Source organism: Corvus hawaiiensis, chromosome 20, assembly GCF_020740725.1.
Source record: "Corvus hawaiiensis isolate bCorHaw1 chromosome 20, bCorHaw1.pri.cur, whole genome shotgun sequence".
Lineage (NCBI taxonomy): Eukaryota > Metazoa > Chordata > Aves > Passeriformes > Corvidae > Corvus > Corvus hawaiiensis.
Window position 1 is genome coordinate 10843797 of NC_063232.1, and position 16734 is coordinate 10860530.

A 16734-nucleotide genomic window follows, 5' to 3' on the forward strand; every position below is an offset into this window, starting at 1 on the left:
AAAGCACAGTTCCTGCTCCCTCTTTTTCAGCCCTTTCATGTTCTATGAGTATTTACCCAAGAGAAAAAACCCTCCCCTCGCCCTGTGGTGGCTCAGTGTCTGCAGACACCCGTTAAAGGACTGCAGCTGAATGTCCTCTGTGCACCCAAGCAGGTTCCTACTGGATCTCTCTCACCCACTTGCTTGCTGACATCTTAAAAAACTCTTCATGGATCTGTGAAAATGTTGCCTTCCCCCTCCCCCCCACCCCCCCCCCAATATAAGTTTGTCTGGGGGTTTTTTAAGTATTTGCCTTTGTCTCAATTTCTATCAGTTTGCCCAGAACTGGTGTCAAAATGTCTGCTGAAATATGCTTAAATACTCTTAAAACATGGTATTTGCCATCTTCCCAGTTATTTTGTGTTAAGGCAGTGTTGCAGAAGTGACTTGCTGCACGTATTGATTCAGTTACGGCTGAAGTGAAGGACACAGTTTATGCCAAAGGGGTTTTTGAGCCCTGGGGTGAATATTACATAATGTTGGTGGTTTGTTACTGTTTATTTTGTTGGCTTCCACAGTTCTTATGGACAGTTCCGTTTCAGAGAGGTTCTCAGCTTTGTTCTTCATAGTTTGAGATTTCTGTCCCAAGTGGCCCCCCAAATTCTGCTGTGGTGAAGAGAGATGCATGGATGTTTTTTCACTCTACCCTGCCCTTACCTTCCTTGAATGACCTTTCCATACCTTGATTTTCACCTGATCCTGCAGGTTCTGTCAGACAAGACTACTTTTCTCATGCATGTGCTTCATTTCTCTGACTCAGGAGAGTCTGTCCTCACTGCCAGAAGATTTTCTGGCTGATGAGTAAGTCAGCGAGGCTAAGTCTGACAGCACTGGTGAAGGGAGGAGGCTGTTGCCAGTCCCTTGGCTGAACCCTGTACTGTGGAGCACCCCGGCCTGGAGCCCCAGGAGCGGCTGAGGGAGCTGGGAAAGGGGCTCAGGCTGGAGCAAAGGAGGCTCAGGGGGGACCTTGTGGCTCTGCACAAGTCCCTGACAGGAGGGGGCAGCCGGGAGGGTCGGGCTCTGCTGCCAGGGAACAGGGCCAGGAGGAGAGGGAACGGCCTCAGGCTGGGCCAGGGGAGGCTCAGGGTGGGCATCAGCAGGAATTTCCCCATGGAAAGGGTGCTCAGGCCTTGGCAGGGGCTGCCCAGGGAGGTTTGGAGTCCCCGTGCCTGGAGGTGCCCAAGGAAGGCCTGGAGGTGGCACTCAGAGCTCTGAGCTGGGGACAAGGTGGGGATTGGGCACAGGGTGGACTCGTTCCTGGAGGACTTCTCCAAACTCAGTGATTCTGGGATTCTCTGAATACCAGTTTGAAACTTAATATGAGCAAGGTGATTGAAAAAGAACAAAAAAGTTTCAGAAACATTTCCACATCGATATTCCACAGTTAAATACGGGTTTCACAGCAGACCTGAAAGCTTCCAAGGGCTGGGACTCATGGAGGTACCATGGGTTGGTGGAGGATCCCAATTTCCATGTGCTGGTTGGTGCTCAGACTGTCAGACTCTGCAGTGAACCTTATTCCATGGGTGGTAGGGAACGGGGTTCACATGGGAGGTGATTTCAGAATTTTCTTTGTAGCAAAAAAGGAGAAGTCCTTGGTAGCCTGGGCTTGAGTGTGAGCTCTTGGAGCTCTCAGGCTTTCAGCAGAAGAGCCATTAATATAGACATAGATAAAACTTAGATCTTTCAAGCCAAAAATAGGTTAAAAATCACATCCTAGGTGTAGTGCTTAGACACTGCCCTAATGACTGGCTGTAAAGGGAGCTCAGATCTCATCCCATTGCTTCCTCAGCACTGAAGGTGTTCAGAGTGAAATGAGGAACTCTGTGTCTGAGTAGAGGTCTGTGATGGCTGATTGACCTGTGGTACAAAAGACAGAGAGTTCTTGGTAAGACAGTCTCTGGTGCCAAAGAGTTACGGTTATGGTGAGGGGAAGGAGCCTCTCCCAGGGTGTTTGGTTATGGTAATGGACCCCAGTTCTGATTCCCCAGCTGGCTCCTGGTGTTAGCCACAGCCCTGTACTCAAGCTCCAGCTGTCACATGGTCGGGGTCATTTGCCTCTGGAACCCTTCACAAGTTGCAGCAATAAACTGCTTTCTGTGGAACTCCACAGCAAGGACCCTTCTCAGCTCCTTGCCGTCGGCTTAATATTACTGAAACCATCCCTGCGCCTGTGTGCTCATGCACGTGAGCCACAGAACCGTTGGGGACCCAGTAATAGAGGTCAGCTGAAGGCTAAGGCTGAGATGGATTCATAAAGTCCTGCTTCTTCCTCATTCTGTAGGTTGGCTTTGATGACCTTAAAGATCTGTCCCTAAAATCTGTTTATCAGAAGTAACTTTACAGTTAATGTTTAAAGCCTTATCAAGGCCCTTTTTCTTCTGTGTGTCTCAGTCTTTGCCCTGTAGTCAGGGATTATTCTGGGCAGACAATGTCAAGTCAAGTATCAGCTGAGAGCAAAAATTTAGAGGATTAAGGTGTGTTTGTCTGTGACCCAAATGAAAAGGTATTTTGTTAGAAACTTGTGTACAAATGTGTATAAAAAGTGTCTCCTTTCATCTGGTTTGGTGGTGGCACAGAAGCCATGGCACTGCTGCCCTATCAGCCCTTCCCAGCTACCAGCAGAGGTGGGATGCTGCATTTCTTGGTAGTGTTTGTCTGCTCTTCCCTGCCCTTAGATTCTGACATCTTCACTTGTTTCTGTCGTTTGTGGGCTGTGTTCTCTCTTCTCCTCTCTGTGTCGCTTTGGGGAGGGCCATGAAAGGTGTTGCTGCTGCCTGTCATTGAGTCGTTAGGTGAGGCACAAATATGGGAGCTTGGATCTGAGGGCTTCCAGGAGCCCGCTGTGCCTCGGGGACACTTCAGTCAAGCTGGGCTGGTTGGCACTGGGCTCCAGGAGATTCCCAGCACAGAGATCCCTGGCATGGTGTCCAGCTTTCTCCATGTCAAGTGGTGCGGCTCAGAGATCAGGAGTTCCCTGTGGAGCGTTGCTCTCCTGGGGGGTACTGCCAGGAAAGTCCTTTCTCCCTCGTTGTGCACTGTTGTCCTGGATGTCCCTGAGCTCTCTGGCATCTCCTGTGCTTTCAGGTGGAACCAGGTGTGCAACCACTGGGACCTGCCTCTGAAGGACATGAAAATTCCCCTCCCAAAAATGCAGTGACAAACCAGGAGAGCAGCAAACAGATACAGCAGCTGGTGAGTTGTGAACCTGGTTTGGGGGAAGGAGTGCTCTACTTTTTTATTTTTGTTGTGGGGTTCACATGTGCAATCCAGGTAGAGATTTTGGGGACTGACGTCTCTTTAGGTGCAGCTGCTCTGCAAAAGCGGGAAGCTCGGGGAATCGGTAGGAAAACACAGGCCATCTGCATGCAGAGTGTTGCTGGGTGGCAGCTGCTGGGCTGGCAGGGGAATATGTCACACTCAAAGAAGAGGGGAACATGCCAGTAGGTTCTGGGCTGTGTTTGGTTTAGACATATTTGAACTGGGGACAGATGTGGATGAGGAATGTATCCCTTGTGAATTATTCCAGCAAATTAAGACAGTTCACAGGGAGGTTTAGCAGCTCCTGTCTGTCTGAGGGGTACGAATAGCTGCAGATAAAGAGGATGTCTGTGCTCTGTTAGGTGTCACTGGAATTAGAATAGGAGCTAAAGTAGCACAGCTGGTGTTTAAAGATGAAGATTTTAAACAACTCTGTTGTTTTGTCTCCCACACCATGTCCTCTCTGCTATCCTGTGTAAATAGGAACAGTCCACACACATGGGAGCAGAACTGTTTCCAGACTGAAGGCTTGGGGAAGAGGGGAATAGTTGTTTTATTTTTTGATTTTCCTAACTTTCAGAAAAGTCTCCCTTGGTTTCTACATTGTTTAAGCTTGTCACAAAGAGATTTTCATAAGAAAATAAAAATACCTAATACAGCCCTGAGTCTGAGAGGCTGGACTTGAATTTCATAGGCATTGTAAGAGTGTGGACTTGCTGATCTACTTCTGCTTGTTTTGTGCAGGAAGTTGAACTCAAGAAAAAGCGCAAAAAATGTGAAAACCTTGAGCATGAAGTGAGGAAAAAGCATAAAAGATGCAAAGAACTAGTAAGTGTTCTTGTTGCCTACTGTTATGAGCATAATGGGAGAAGAGGAGCTGAGTTGTTTTGTGCCTCTCTTGGATCGTCTTCATCTTAATAAGGAATCACCAGTGTTTCTGTTTATTTGAACAGTGTCACAAATGTGGGGCTCCAGCCATTAAGGCTGGGATTGTTTATTTAGCCTTTCAGCTACCTGTGGGCTGAATACAGCTACATAAATTACTGGATGAAATTCCATGACCTTTTGCTAATTTGGGGAGATACCATTTTCATAGGCACTCCAGACAGGTATGGAGATGGTAATACCACCATCCCACCGTCATTTTCTTGTGCTTCTTACTTGTTGGCTGAAATCCTGTTTAATTCCAGGGAGTTTTTGCAAGTGATAGCAGAGCATCTGGATTTCTCCCTTCTGTTTCTGCTTTGCTTTCCTTAAGAGATCACAGACTGGTTTGGGTTGAAAGGGACCTTAGAGGTCATCCAGGTCCAACCCCAGGCCCAGGGCTGGGTTCTGTTTGAGCAGTGGTGCTCACTGTTGCCTCCCACCCCTCAAGCAGCATTGCACCAGCATCCTGCACCATCAGGAAACAGGAGCAGTGGAGCTGCTCTGCAGGATAATCTGGGGGAGTTAGATGGAGGGCCTTGGTGTAGTAATTCCTGCTCTTTCTGGACAGGAGATCCAGCTGCAGGAGGTGCAGAGTGAAAATGCACGACTGGCCGAAGAGAACTTGCAGCTGAATGAGAAGGCTGGGTGGGCAGGACAGGTAAAAGCAGCGTCTTTGTCAGGTTGGCAGCATTGGCTTCTGCAGAGTTCCTGAGAAGAACATGCTGTTCTCACATTTCCAGCTTCAGTAATGGTCATGTGCTGATCTGGGCTTCTGTTCCCAGCTTCTTCTCTGGACAAATGTAATGCACAAGAGTTAGAAAGTCATTTGTCAGTCCCATGTGTCAATTTGCCACCCTGCATAAGGCTTCCTATGTGTTTAATAACTGCTGTAAGTGGAAACGTTTGCCTTTGCTTGCATTGCTGGTAGTCGTCAGGCTATAGTGCACCCTGGAACCAAAAATTCCTTGTGATAAGTGGAGAAGGCAAAGATGATTTCAGCAGGCTACTGAATTTTCTGTCCCATTCTCTGTGTTTAATCCTACCATTAGACATTAAAAATGCTTACAGACCTTCATGCTTTTTTTTTTTTTTTCTTCATTATATAGCCTGTTCCTATCCCAGTCTCTTCCTCCGTGGAAACAGGGAGGGAGATGAATCTAGGGAGGGAAGCAGTGTGCAAATAAAGTGTTACATGTTGAGGCCTGATACAAATGCTCATTTATTTGTTTTAAATGAAAACCAGAAGGAGAGGAGGTTCCTGGTTTTGGTATCATTGCTAGCAGAAAGCACAGAAATAAACCGGTCTCTGTTACTTATACAAGGAGCACCTATGGCTGCTTGTGCTTACTGAGAATCCTTTCTCTTCAGGTTGAATCTGAGAATGCTGACCTGAAACTGCAGGTGGTTTTGGTGACTAAGGAACGGGATTCAGTAATTCAGACGAATCAAGGACTCCAAACCAAGCTGGAGAATCTAGAGCAGGTGCTGAAGGTCAGTAGGATCCACATGGCTGGAAGGACTGTCCAAACACTTACTGCTGTCTTTGGATGGCACTTGTCTCTTTGCCTTTTTTGACCATTCTTTTGTCTCTGTGCTGGGAATTCCACTGGGAATTCTGCTTCTGCAGGATCCTGGAACATGGCTTTCCAAAGTGGGCAGAGGTGCTTTGGAAAGGCTGCTTCAGGGATTTGTGTGGGAGATAAGATGGCCATCACTGATTTGAGGGTTTTCTGTGACTGTGTTGCTCTGCCTTGCGATGGGCATTTCTTACTTTGTGCAATAATGACATGAAATACAGGCCCTGGTTTGGCTTTGTGGCTGTTGGTAGGACACAGGACAGGGTTTCAGTGTGTGTGCCATGTCTTGCAGCACATGAGAAATGTGGCTGAGCGGAGGCAGCAGCTGGAAGTGGAGCACAAGGAAGCACTGCTAGTCCTGCAGGAGAAGCAGGAGGAGGTCCGGCGGTTGCAGCAGGTATGTGGGGTGTGACAGGGCCTTTTCCTCTCTGAATGGCCTCCTGCACTCTGTTTCCTTTGGAGGTGTGCATGGAGGAGGTAGATGAGTGTTTACAGGGTAAGAGTGTCTGAGTCCAGGTGAACTCTGGTACCTGAGCAAAGTGAAGGGCTTTGCTTGTGAATGTTAGTTCTGGCCTTTCACTCTGCTGTGTGTCCGGAGCCCAGAGATGTTTCCAGACTATACAGTGGTTTAAATAATTAAATCATGGAATCATAAAGGTTGGAAAAGCCCTCTAAGATCATCGAGTCCCTCTGTTCCCCCAGCGCTGCAAGACAACCGCTAACCCGTGTCCCCAAGTGCCACATCCACACAGCTGTTAAACCACCCCAGGGGTGCTGACTCCACCGCTGCGCTGGGCAGTCTGCGCCAGGGACTGTGAAGAAATTTTCCCAGTATTCAACCTGACCCTCCCCTTGCACAACTTGAGGCTGTTTCCCCTTGTCCCATCCCTTGTTCCCTGGGAGCAGAGCCTGACACCCTGCGTCTGGCTGCACCCTCCTGTCAGGGAGTTGTGGAGAGCCAGAAGCCCCCCTGAGCCTCCTTTTCTCCAGGCTGAGCCACTTTCCCAACTCCCTCAGCTGCTCCTCACCAGACCTGTGCTCTGGTCTACAATGGACTACCAAGGTAGGATGACAGTAGAAGTGAACTCAGGTTGGCTGCTTTCTGGTTTACTCCCTTCCTTATTTTTCTTTAGGCGCAGGCAGAGGCAAGAAGGGAACATGAGGGAGCGGTACAGCTTCTAGAGGTAAGACAGAAAGACACAAGAGGAATTAGTGGTTCCAGATTTGGTATCTTTTGTTTATAGTATCAGTTTGGATGCCTTGGGTCTTGTTGGTTCTTGTGCAAAATGCTGTAGTGTCTTGATCGGATGCAACATGTTGCTGCAGTGAAAGTAACGTTTGGGTCAAAGTTCAGGGAATTAAATCCTGGCCTGTTCAGTCCTTAGATAGGTTACTTCATTCAGATCGTGCCCAAAAACTCTTTTAGGGATGCATTAAGTAATCAAACTCAGATCTGCCTGCTCCATTTTCCAGCATCATGTGAAAGGAGAATACTTGTGCCCATGGGATTTAAAATTTCCCTTGTGTATGCGTGCTCTTTGTTTTATTAGGGAAAAATAGGAAAACCTGAGCATAAGGAGTGGTGAAGCTTGAGGCAGCTCCCTTGTCCCATTTGCTCTGACATGCACAGGGAATGTGCTTTGCCTGGTGGCTGACAGGGTACTGGTGCAGCCTGCCAGATGTGCTGAGCACTGCTTTGGGGTTGATTGGCATCAGCTCAGTGTCTGTCAGGATGACTTTGGAGAAAACCTTGGATTCCTGGAGCTGCAAAGGCACAGCACCAAACCCTGGAACTTGATGTGGCAATTTAGTGACTGCCAGAGGGTTGGGTTGGGTGTGGTGGCAAGGGGAGCATCTTCTGCTCTCTCAGAGCTTTTCTGAGCACTGAAACACCTGAGGTGAGCAGAAGGTCTTACTGTGCACCCAGACAGTGAGATCTCCGGGGGCCATGCTCCTGTCTCCAGCGGTGACAAACAGGCAGGGATGTCAGAGTGAGCTCCCTGTGCCCACTGCTGTGCAGCTCTGTGGCTCTTGGGGGCCCAGGATTGTTGATGCAGATGGGAAGTGTCCTTGATGGAGGAAATTGCTCCCTGACTGCAAATAGCACCAGCTTTGGAGGGGGCTGGGCCACTGTCTGAGCTGTAGAGCCCAAGAGTGCTGGGCTCCTGCTAAACAGGATTGAAGTGTTGCAGGCTGGGTGAGTACTGGGGGATGTGACATCATATCTTGTCCTCTTGCCACATCCCTTTGGGGACCTCTGCTTTGGCTGCAGAGATGGGATCAGCTGATACAGGTGCTGCTCTACATCAGCTGGTGTTTAGCTGGGTTCTGAGCAGCGTTTAGGGAGAGGGAGGGTTGCTGTATTCTGTTTCAAGGCCATTGGAGCAATCTGGTCTAGTGAAAGGTGTTTCTGCCTGTGAAACAAGATGAGCTTTAAAGTCCCTTGCAGTCCAAACCATTCTGGGATTTGATGATTCTATGATGTTTGCCAAACATTTTCTGAACTAACTCAGTGAAAGGTTGGAGAAGCTCCTTAGGCTTACAGCAGACATCTCCCTGTGCAAAGGAAGAAACAGACAGTCCTCTTGTTCCGTGTTCGAGGGGCTGGTTGTGTTCTTCAGCAAGGGCCTTATCAGTTAAATATTTTTGCTTTCATGTTACTGGTACAGAGATCACAGAATCATGGAATGGTTTGGGTTCAAAGGGACTTTAAAGTTAATCCAGTTCCACCTCCTGCTATAGGCAGGGACACCTTCCATTAGACCAGGTTTCTTAGAGCCCCATTCAACCCTGAATTTTACAAAATAGACCAAAAAAAGAGGAATTGTCATTAAAAGCCAGATTAATGCAGAGCAACAGTCATTTAAATTACTTAACTATAATCATAGTCATTCCAGAACATCAGTGTATGGCATAATTTAGGGGGTTTGAGATGCCTGGGCTATGTATTATCATTTTTACATGTGCTCGAATTGCTTTTTGATGTGAGATTAATGAAGAATGAGTGTAGTCCATTTTCCTGTTGGAAGAGTTCTGTCCCATGATTGTCATAAGTGGAGTCTCCCTCCTTGGAGATGTTCAGAACTGGACAGAGCTCTCGGCAGCCATCCGTGCTCTGAGCTGAGGGCTTGGATCAGGTGATCCCAGTGTTCCGGGTGATCTCCTTCAGCCTCAGGTGTTCTGTAGTTCCAGACAAGGCAGTGACAGGGGTGAGGAGAGTATGGAATGGGGTGTGTGCAGGAATGCCATGGAGAGAAGCACTGTCTCAGCTTAGGAGGAAAAGCTTGAGGGTTATGATCATGGGAACGAGGTAGTTCAGTGGTTCCAAAGTACATGAGACAAGATTTCAACTGCCTTTGGCACTGCATAGAAGCAAAAGGAGACAGCCTCCTTCCAGGAATCCAGTTTTGGTGGGAAATGAGGTGACCAGAGCTCAACTTTGCTTGTTTTCCCTGACCTAGGAGCAGGATGCAGGACTGAGCAGGCTGTCAGCTGCTTCAGATCCTGTCACAGCCAGGTTCTGAGCTGCGCTTTGATTCCCAGCACTCCCATGGTCTCAGACCTGGGGAAAGGTCTGGGCACAAAATATCCATTCCGTTGACTTTTGGGTGAGTGCAATGTGCTGGGAAAGGGGGCTTGAAATTCAGCAGCCACTCTAAGCATGTTGTCGTTCATCTCAAAGCACACTGTGATTTGGAGGCCCTCGAAAAGTGCCTGGTTATCTTATTCGTGCATTTGGTGTGTGGGATTTGGCTGTTGTTTGGCAAGCAGATGCTTCTGGGAATGAGATGGGAATCTCAGTATGGAGCAAGGCAGACGCTGTAAGTTGGTGAGAAAACAGTTTCATTCAGGCTGAGGGTGGGGTTGTCTTTGGCAGAGTGTTGTAGTGTAACTGCTGATGTGGTTTGATATCTCTTTTTGCTTTTCTTCTTGCTCCCAGAGTACTTTGGATTGTATGCAGGTACTGCTCTAATCCTGTCAAACAGGACATTTTCCCCTCTGTTCTGACTTTGACAGTTGCTTGATATTCTTGTTTTAACTATACTCTGGAAAAGATTGCAAGAGTGTTACTGCCAAGAAATAAATGTAATTAAAGGAACTCCCACTGTGAGTTTGATGGAGCAGCTGCTTTTCTCTCTAAGTGCCTTGCTTTCTTGACCAATTAGAATTAGGAGTTTACTTTTTTGGGCACTTCCAGATTTTTAGAATTGCCCAACTGTGCTCCTTCTCCACATTTAAGTGTCTTTTGGGAAGTACTTGCAGTCCAAGAGTGAAGTGTTTCCTTCAAACCCCAAAGGCAGTGGTGACACTGTTGCAAATGAGTGTTGTGGAGAAGAAGACGGGTCCTGCTGACTTTGTAACTGGGTGGAAGATGGGAAGCAGAGCTTGCAGATAATAGTTTTCCCAGAAGAGGTAGTAGGCAATGAAGTTCCAGCCTGGGAGCTGTGCTAGCTGGCCTGTTCACAGGTGGTTTGGAAAGAAGGCCGGTATAGAAGTGCTGGGATTTGTAGCTGATAGAAAACTGCTTTGAAATCTTCCAGTCTGGCAGAGATCTCAGGAGGAATGGGTAATGCAGGTAACACTGACTGTGCAAAGGCACATGGAAGGAAGAGAGCAGGGGCTAAACATGCCCAGTGGTGGGCTCAGAATTCCCTGCTGGTGCAGGAGGTGCAAGGTGGAAGGTAAGGGAGTTTTTAAAAAAATGCCAGCCTCAAGTCTGGTCAAAAAAGCAGTAAGGTGTTGGGAACTCTTAGGAAAGGACTTTATTGGGATATGCCCACATCTCGTAGAAGTGGCACCCACACTGATGTAGAGTTATGGATGTTCCTTTAGTTCCTTTGGCATCAGCCATGTTTTTAGCAAGATCTTGGACTGCACATCTGGAGCAAAATGGGAATTCTCTGATCTCAAAGGGACATAGCAGAAGATATGGAGAAGGGGAACAAGGGACATCTGAAAGGAGAGCATGAGCTGGAGAGGTGGACAGACCAGCTGAGGAGAGTGTCTTAGAGGATGGGGCTGACCTGCTGGTGGTTGGGTGTGGAGAATCAGTTCCTGAATTGGGGGTTAAACTGACCCCAGCAAGTTCTGCTCCTGCTCTTGCAGCCTCTTTCTGGAAATGCAGTCCCAGTTGTGGGAGGCTTCTTTCTCCCCATTTTGGGTTGGGCATAGACACAGAAGTCTTCTCTGTGTCTGGAGCTTGATTCCTGCTGGTTCCCTGAACCTCCTAGCCACATCCTTGGGCCTCCTCTTCCTTATCCTCCTGCCTCCCAGCACTGCCCTGGAAACCTGCTGCTTCCCAGCTGTCTGCGATCCCCTGCAAGTAGCTGCTAGAAGTACACGTTGTGTATGATGTGGCAGTAGTACTTAAGGGATGTTTGTATGTTGTTTGGAACAACAGATTAAAAGACACCTGACTAATTAGGTGTCTTAGAATTAAACTGTGATTTATCTGGACTATTGGCTTGGCCACCAGTGTAAATGGATTTAAACTGTGGTTTATGAATTCGCAGGACAAGGTACTATTATGATGCTGTTAAACACAGTATCCTGATGCATCTGCTGGCTCATGTCTCCAGAGAAGACAGCAAATCCCCCTCCGGTCCTGCAGTCATTCTGTACCTGTCTGTTGTTGTAGGCTGTGTCCCAAGGTGGGATCAGGGATGCATGCTGGACTTGAGGAAGCCCTCCTTTGATCCAGTGCAGCTGTTCTTACTGTTTCTTTTCTCTAATAAGATGTAACGTGTAGGGGAGAAGTATTTATGTGAAAAACCCAAACTGTAAGTAAATTCAAACACTCTTAATGGCAGAGGAATCCTGTGCAATGTGACTTAGTAAACAAGGAGTTGACTCTGAGCAAGTGGATAGCACAGACACTTCTGGAAGCTCCTCCTGGCATCTGATTTCAGTTCAGAGACCGTTCTTGCCAAACTTGAGAGATTTATCCAAGCTTTCCTTAGAGCATGAGAGCCCCTTTGGACTTGTGAAGGGAGCAAGTAATAAACTGAAACACCTAAAACAGATATGACACAGTGAAATAAAAATGCATGACTCTCCTAAATCCTTAGGGAGCGGCTACAAAGGTTTTCTGTTACTCTGAGACCACAGAGAGAGCTTTTTCCAGGTCAGAAATGTTATTTTTAGACCTGCTTAAAAATCCAGACTTTCTGTCTTCATGTAATATTTCAAGGCATAATTTATTTTTTGAGTTGGAAGGAGAAAAAACACTTCAAATACATTTTGTAGAATGGAAAATTTTGAAGAGTGCAGTGCAGTCATCTGTTTTGGGGCATCTTACCTACAAAAAGCAGTGAGAGGAGGGAAAGGAGCAGTTGCAATCACTTGGGAATTGATCTACCTACAACCTGGGGGAATGTGGGGATGTGTAAAGACAGCCAGGAATCAGCAATATTTTGTAAGGGGAAGTTCTAGAGGTGGTAAGAAGAGAATATGGGAAAATACAAATGGTTCTCTAGCAGGAATGTGTCCTTCCCTCTCCATAATATTTCCCAAGGTTCCTTGGCACCTCATCTTGCTGAGGTGTGGCTTTCTTGTCCTCAGCATGGATTTGGAGCAAATCATCCCTGTAGGACCAGGGGGGAAGTGTATGGGCCTCACACTTCAAAGGAGAGTTCTGCAGCACGAGCCCGTGAGCTCTGCCCTTCCTAGTGCCTGGAGGAGCCAAGGTCTGGAGGGACAGTTGGTAGTCATGCCTGGAATGGTGGCGAGGTCAGGTTAAGGTTTTGGGAGCTTGTTGGAGCCTCTGGAGTGATGGGCAGGATTGGGAGAGCAATTCCTTTTGGAGACATGATTTTAAGGGTCCAAAAACCATGCAAAGCCTTTTGAATCTTTTTAAGGCTTATTTATCTCTGACTTACCTCATCTGGTCTTGTGCAGGGCTGGGAGAGGATACTGGAGTTCAAACCCAGCATTTTAGGGATAAGTCCTAATGGAGTTTGCAGTCAGCTTCCTCAGGGATGATAAGCCTCAGCTTTTCTAAGATAAGTAGAGGTGTGAAGCTGCCAGTTTCCAATGACTGTTCCTCGGCAGGGCATTTAAAAGCATCCTTTAGCTCCTTGGAGTCTGGGAAAAGATGCAGCAAAGGCAAATCCTGTTTGGAACCTCAGTGTTTCAACAGGGGTTTGTTCCTCACCTTGTTCTCTCCTGGCAGGCCCGGGTGAAGGATCTGGAAGACCAGTGTCGCAGTCAAACAGAGCAGTTCAGCCTCCTGTCGCAGGAACTCCAACAATTCCGGCTTCAAACAGGAAAAATCGACCTTCTCACCTCCACTCTGGTGACTTCGGAGCTGCCCCTTGCTCTGTGCAGCTCCGCCCCGCAGCCCCGCTGGGACAAGGGTAATTGCTGGATGTGCCTGAGAGGGCTTTGACAAATGGGTTGATATTGATATAAATGAAAAGGGCTAAAGGAGATAATGCAAATGTTTAGTGTAATTTTGGCATCTCTGTCCCTATTGCAAATACTTTTGGTTCATTTTGTAAAGAGAACTTGGCATTTCTGCGGCCAGGGAGAGCACAGGTGTCCAGTCTGTCGAACGAGACGCGTTTGTAGAGACTTGGGCTGCTCCCTGGGATGCTCGTTGCTGGTCCTGTATCCTGCCTGTGGCTGTAACTAATGGCCAGCTGATTTTATTGCAGAATCAGCTGTTCCTGGGCTGCTCCCCCATCAGAGCACAAAGAAGATTCACAATGAAGGGAGTGATGAGCTGCAGCCGTCGCAGCGGGGGCCAGACACCACCACGGGCTCCCCAGCTGCTCCCACCAGTACTCAGAAACAATCCAAGAAAGGGGAATCTCAGTCCAGCTCTTCAAAATCAGAATCCATGCAGAACAGCCCAAAATCCTGCCCAACTCCAGAGGTCAGTATGGGAGTCCCCTCTGCCACCTGTGCTTTCCAGCCAGAAGGGAATAAATGCACTGCTGAGAGCACCAGTAAAGTTGCATTCACTCCCCAGTAAGGTCACATGCATTCACCAGTAAGGTTGCATTCATTCCCTTCTGGCTGCCTGAAGAAAATGGGAAAAACAAGAGAAAAGCTGTAGGAAAATACTGAAATTACCTTGGATGCTATGTCTGTAATGCTCATTTGAATATATTGCTGTGCTCCACGAAGGAAACAACTGGTTAGACAGTGCCTGGGAGCTTGGAGAAGGAGTGGGATGAGAAGTGTGAGATGGCTCTTGCTAAGCTTCCTTGTGGCATCTCAGCTGCCACTAAAACACGTAAAGGCTACAAACTGGAATTTTTAGCATGGGGAGAAACCGTATCCAGACTATTTTTGGCCTTGAGCTGTGGATGAGGAACTCAAACTTCTTGTTTGGCGTTTTTAGTTACTAAGATTTTACTTGGTGAAAGAAACCATGAGAAGATGCCGAGTTTGTGCTAAGGGGGATGGAACTAACAGGCTTTGTATGTTTGTGTCACCAAGATCTCCTTGATGGTTGTTGCTTCTCCTCCCCAGGAGCCCTTTCGTGGTGATGTGGGGTTCACTTGAGCTAGGCTTGATGCTCTCTCCTGTGCATCACTTGAGGGGACAGTTTAGGGCAGAGCAGTGCTGTGAGCAGGGCTGGGTGTGGTGGCCTGAGGGGCACCTTTTGCTCTTCTGGGGTTTCCTGAGCACTAAAGCCACTGAAGTGCGGAGGTGCCCAGGTCAGGACACCCACAACAAAGGGCTGCTGCAGTGCCAGGCTGAGCCTCCCACTGTGTAAGAGCTCAGGGAAGTGCCGCGTTCAGAGACAAAGTGAAGGTCACACCTGGGGAGGAACAGGTATGGAACTGTTAGCAAGTCTATTGCAGGAAAAATGCCTGCTTTCTAGTTCAAGAGAAAGCTTGGAAGCCACCATGCCTCCCTGGAGAGATAGATGCCTGCAGAGATCAGTGTGGGATCCTTGGAAAAGAGCCAGCACATAGTTGTGGGAACATTCCAGGCCTCCATTTGGGTGTTAGGGGTGTTTGTTCTCCAAGGACACGGGCAGGATTGCATTACAAGGAGTACACTACCTTGAAAAGATGCTCTGAACTCTTTCTGAGATTAAGTCTGGCACTTCATGTATTAGGGAAAATACTTTGTGTTCTGGTGCCTGCAATGGGTCTTCATCACAAACGCATTTGCCTCGAGGTCTGCTTTAAAAAGGCAGCTTGAATTGGTTCATTGGCACAATTTCAGACAAACCCCAGGGAGTGCATTGCCTCAAGAAGAAGGGGTGCATTATACAACCCATTGCCACTGGATGTAAAATCCCCAAATTTTACTGGGATCAAAAAAGCTGAGAGAAATTTCTCAAAGGTGCTTTGCCAGTAGGCACCAAATGCCTTGAGGGTGCAGCCTCCAGCTTGGGAAGTGCAGAAGGAGCTGCTGGCTAGAAAGGGAGAGGCTGTGGCAGGAAGGGGGGCTTCCTGCCCTGACTCCTGTACTTTTTCATTCAGCATGTGCTGTTAGCAGAGCCAGCTAAAACCAGGAGTTCCAATCAAAGTTCTGTCTAAAGTACACAGACACCATACAGAAAATTTGCAGGTGTTGGAGAGGACAGAAGCAGTTAAAGACCTCAACATCCAACAGAGCTCCTTCGTTCAGGTTGACATTTGTGTTGCACACAGGCACAGCTACCATTTAGAGGCAGCAGGGAATCAACATACTGAATTACGGATGTGTGGGCTGGAGGAGGTCTCCAGAGCCTCTAGTCCAATCTCCTGCTCCAGTGGGACTGTCACCAGCTCAGTGTGGCCATGGCTTTGCTGAGCTGAGGCTACGGATTCTTAAAGAATGGAAATCCCCCAGCTCTGGGAACTGTTCCCAAGGCTGCATCACCCACCTGGCAAGGAGTTTTTCATAATGTCTGACTGAAGCTCCAACTTGGGGCTGTTGCCTCTTACTACTATTATTAGCTCACCTAAAAAGTCATTCTTATGGATGGTCCTTAGCCCAGGGGCCAGACTGACACCAGCCACGAGTTTAGAGGATGTGTTCACCATGTACAAACACTTGGAGTGTTCCTTTACTCAGATCCTTATCTTCAACATTTCTAGGTGGACACTGCAAGTGAAATGGAAGAACTGGATATTGACAGCATCTCCCTCATGCCAGAGCCAGGCAGCCAAGGCCCTGCAAAGCTCCAGGTGTTCTTAGCTCGATACAGGTACCGAGTGGTCATTGCTTGTGCTCTGTCAAGTTACACGGGTTCTCCATAGTTCCCTACTTCACATTCTTATCTAGGATTCCCCACTGTTAGGACTGGATAATAATAGGTTAGAGCTTTCATCTTATTTCTCCATGGAATTTTCACCCTGGGAGAGCTGGGGGTGTCTAGCCTGAAGAAGAGAAGGCTCTGGCGAGACCTTAGAGCTCCTTCCAGTGCCTAAAGGACTCCAGGAGAGCTGGAGAGGGACTGGGGACAAGGCATGGAGGGACAGGACCCAGGGAATGGCTTCCCAGTGCCAGAGGGCAGGGCTGGATGGGATAGTGGGAAGGAATTGTTCCCTGGGAGGGTGGGCAGGCCCTGGCACAGGGTGCCCAGAGCAGCTGGGGCTGCCCCTGGATCCCTGGCAGTGCCCAAGGCCAGGCTGGACATTGGGGCTGGGAGCAGCCTGGGACAGTGGGAGGTGTCCCTGCCCATGGCAGGGGCTGAAATCCTTATGGTCCCTTCCAACCCAAACCATTCCATGATTTGAGACTTGTTACTTCCTGCACAGTCCAGGCTTAGCTCAACAAAAGCACATGAAGCTCAGTAGCTGTTCAGTGAGCAGCACTGTGTGAAAATTTCAGTATTGTTCTCTGTTGAAAATTAGTTGGACTTGACGTATTTGTTGAATTGTCTGGTTTTTTCAGAACAGTGCAAGAAATTTTCTCCAATAAATCTTATTCCAACAATTAAGAAAATTTCAGCTTGGAATTCCTGAAATTTTTGGCCAAAATT

The 16734-nt window shown here is 48.0% G+C and overlaps 1 protein-coding gene across 10 annotated transcripts in view; it reads left to right on the forward strand.

Annotated features, from left to right (window-relative positions):
- The window catches only part of TSPOAP1 (TSPO associated protein 1), a 67918-nt gene that overhangs the window by 21066 nt on the left and 30118 nt on the right, over positions 1-16734 (forward strand). For 9 of the 10 annotated variants that reach the window (XR_007207769.1, XM_048325013.1, XM_048325015.1 and 6 more), the window contains exons 6-15: positions 3127-3234; positions 4045-4128; positions 4796-4885; positions 5596-5718; positions 6097-6201; positions 6938-6988; positions 9745-9765; positions 12976-13159; positions 13460-13680; positions 15848-15957. Coding sequence is in view for 9 of the 10 variants with exons in the window: in XM_048325013.1 (XP_048180970.1) it covers positions 3127-3234; positions 4045-4128; positions 4796-4885; positions 5596-5718; positions 6097-6201; positions 6938-6988; positions 9745-9765; positions 12976-13159; positions 13460-13680; positions 15848-15957 (1097 nt within the window). In the remaining variant the exon portion in view is untranslated. The remainder of the gene's footprint in view (positions 1-3126; positions 3235-4044; positions 4129-4795; positions 4886-5595; positions 5719-6096; positions 6202-6937; positions 6989-9744; positions 9766-12975; positions 13160-13459; positions 13681-15847; positions 15958-16734) is intronic. The other variant, XM_048325014.1, reaches the window with a different exon arrangement.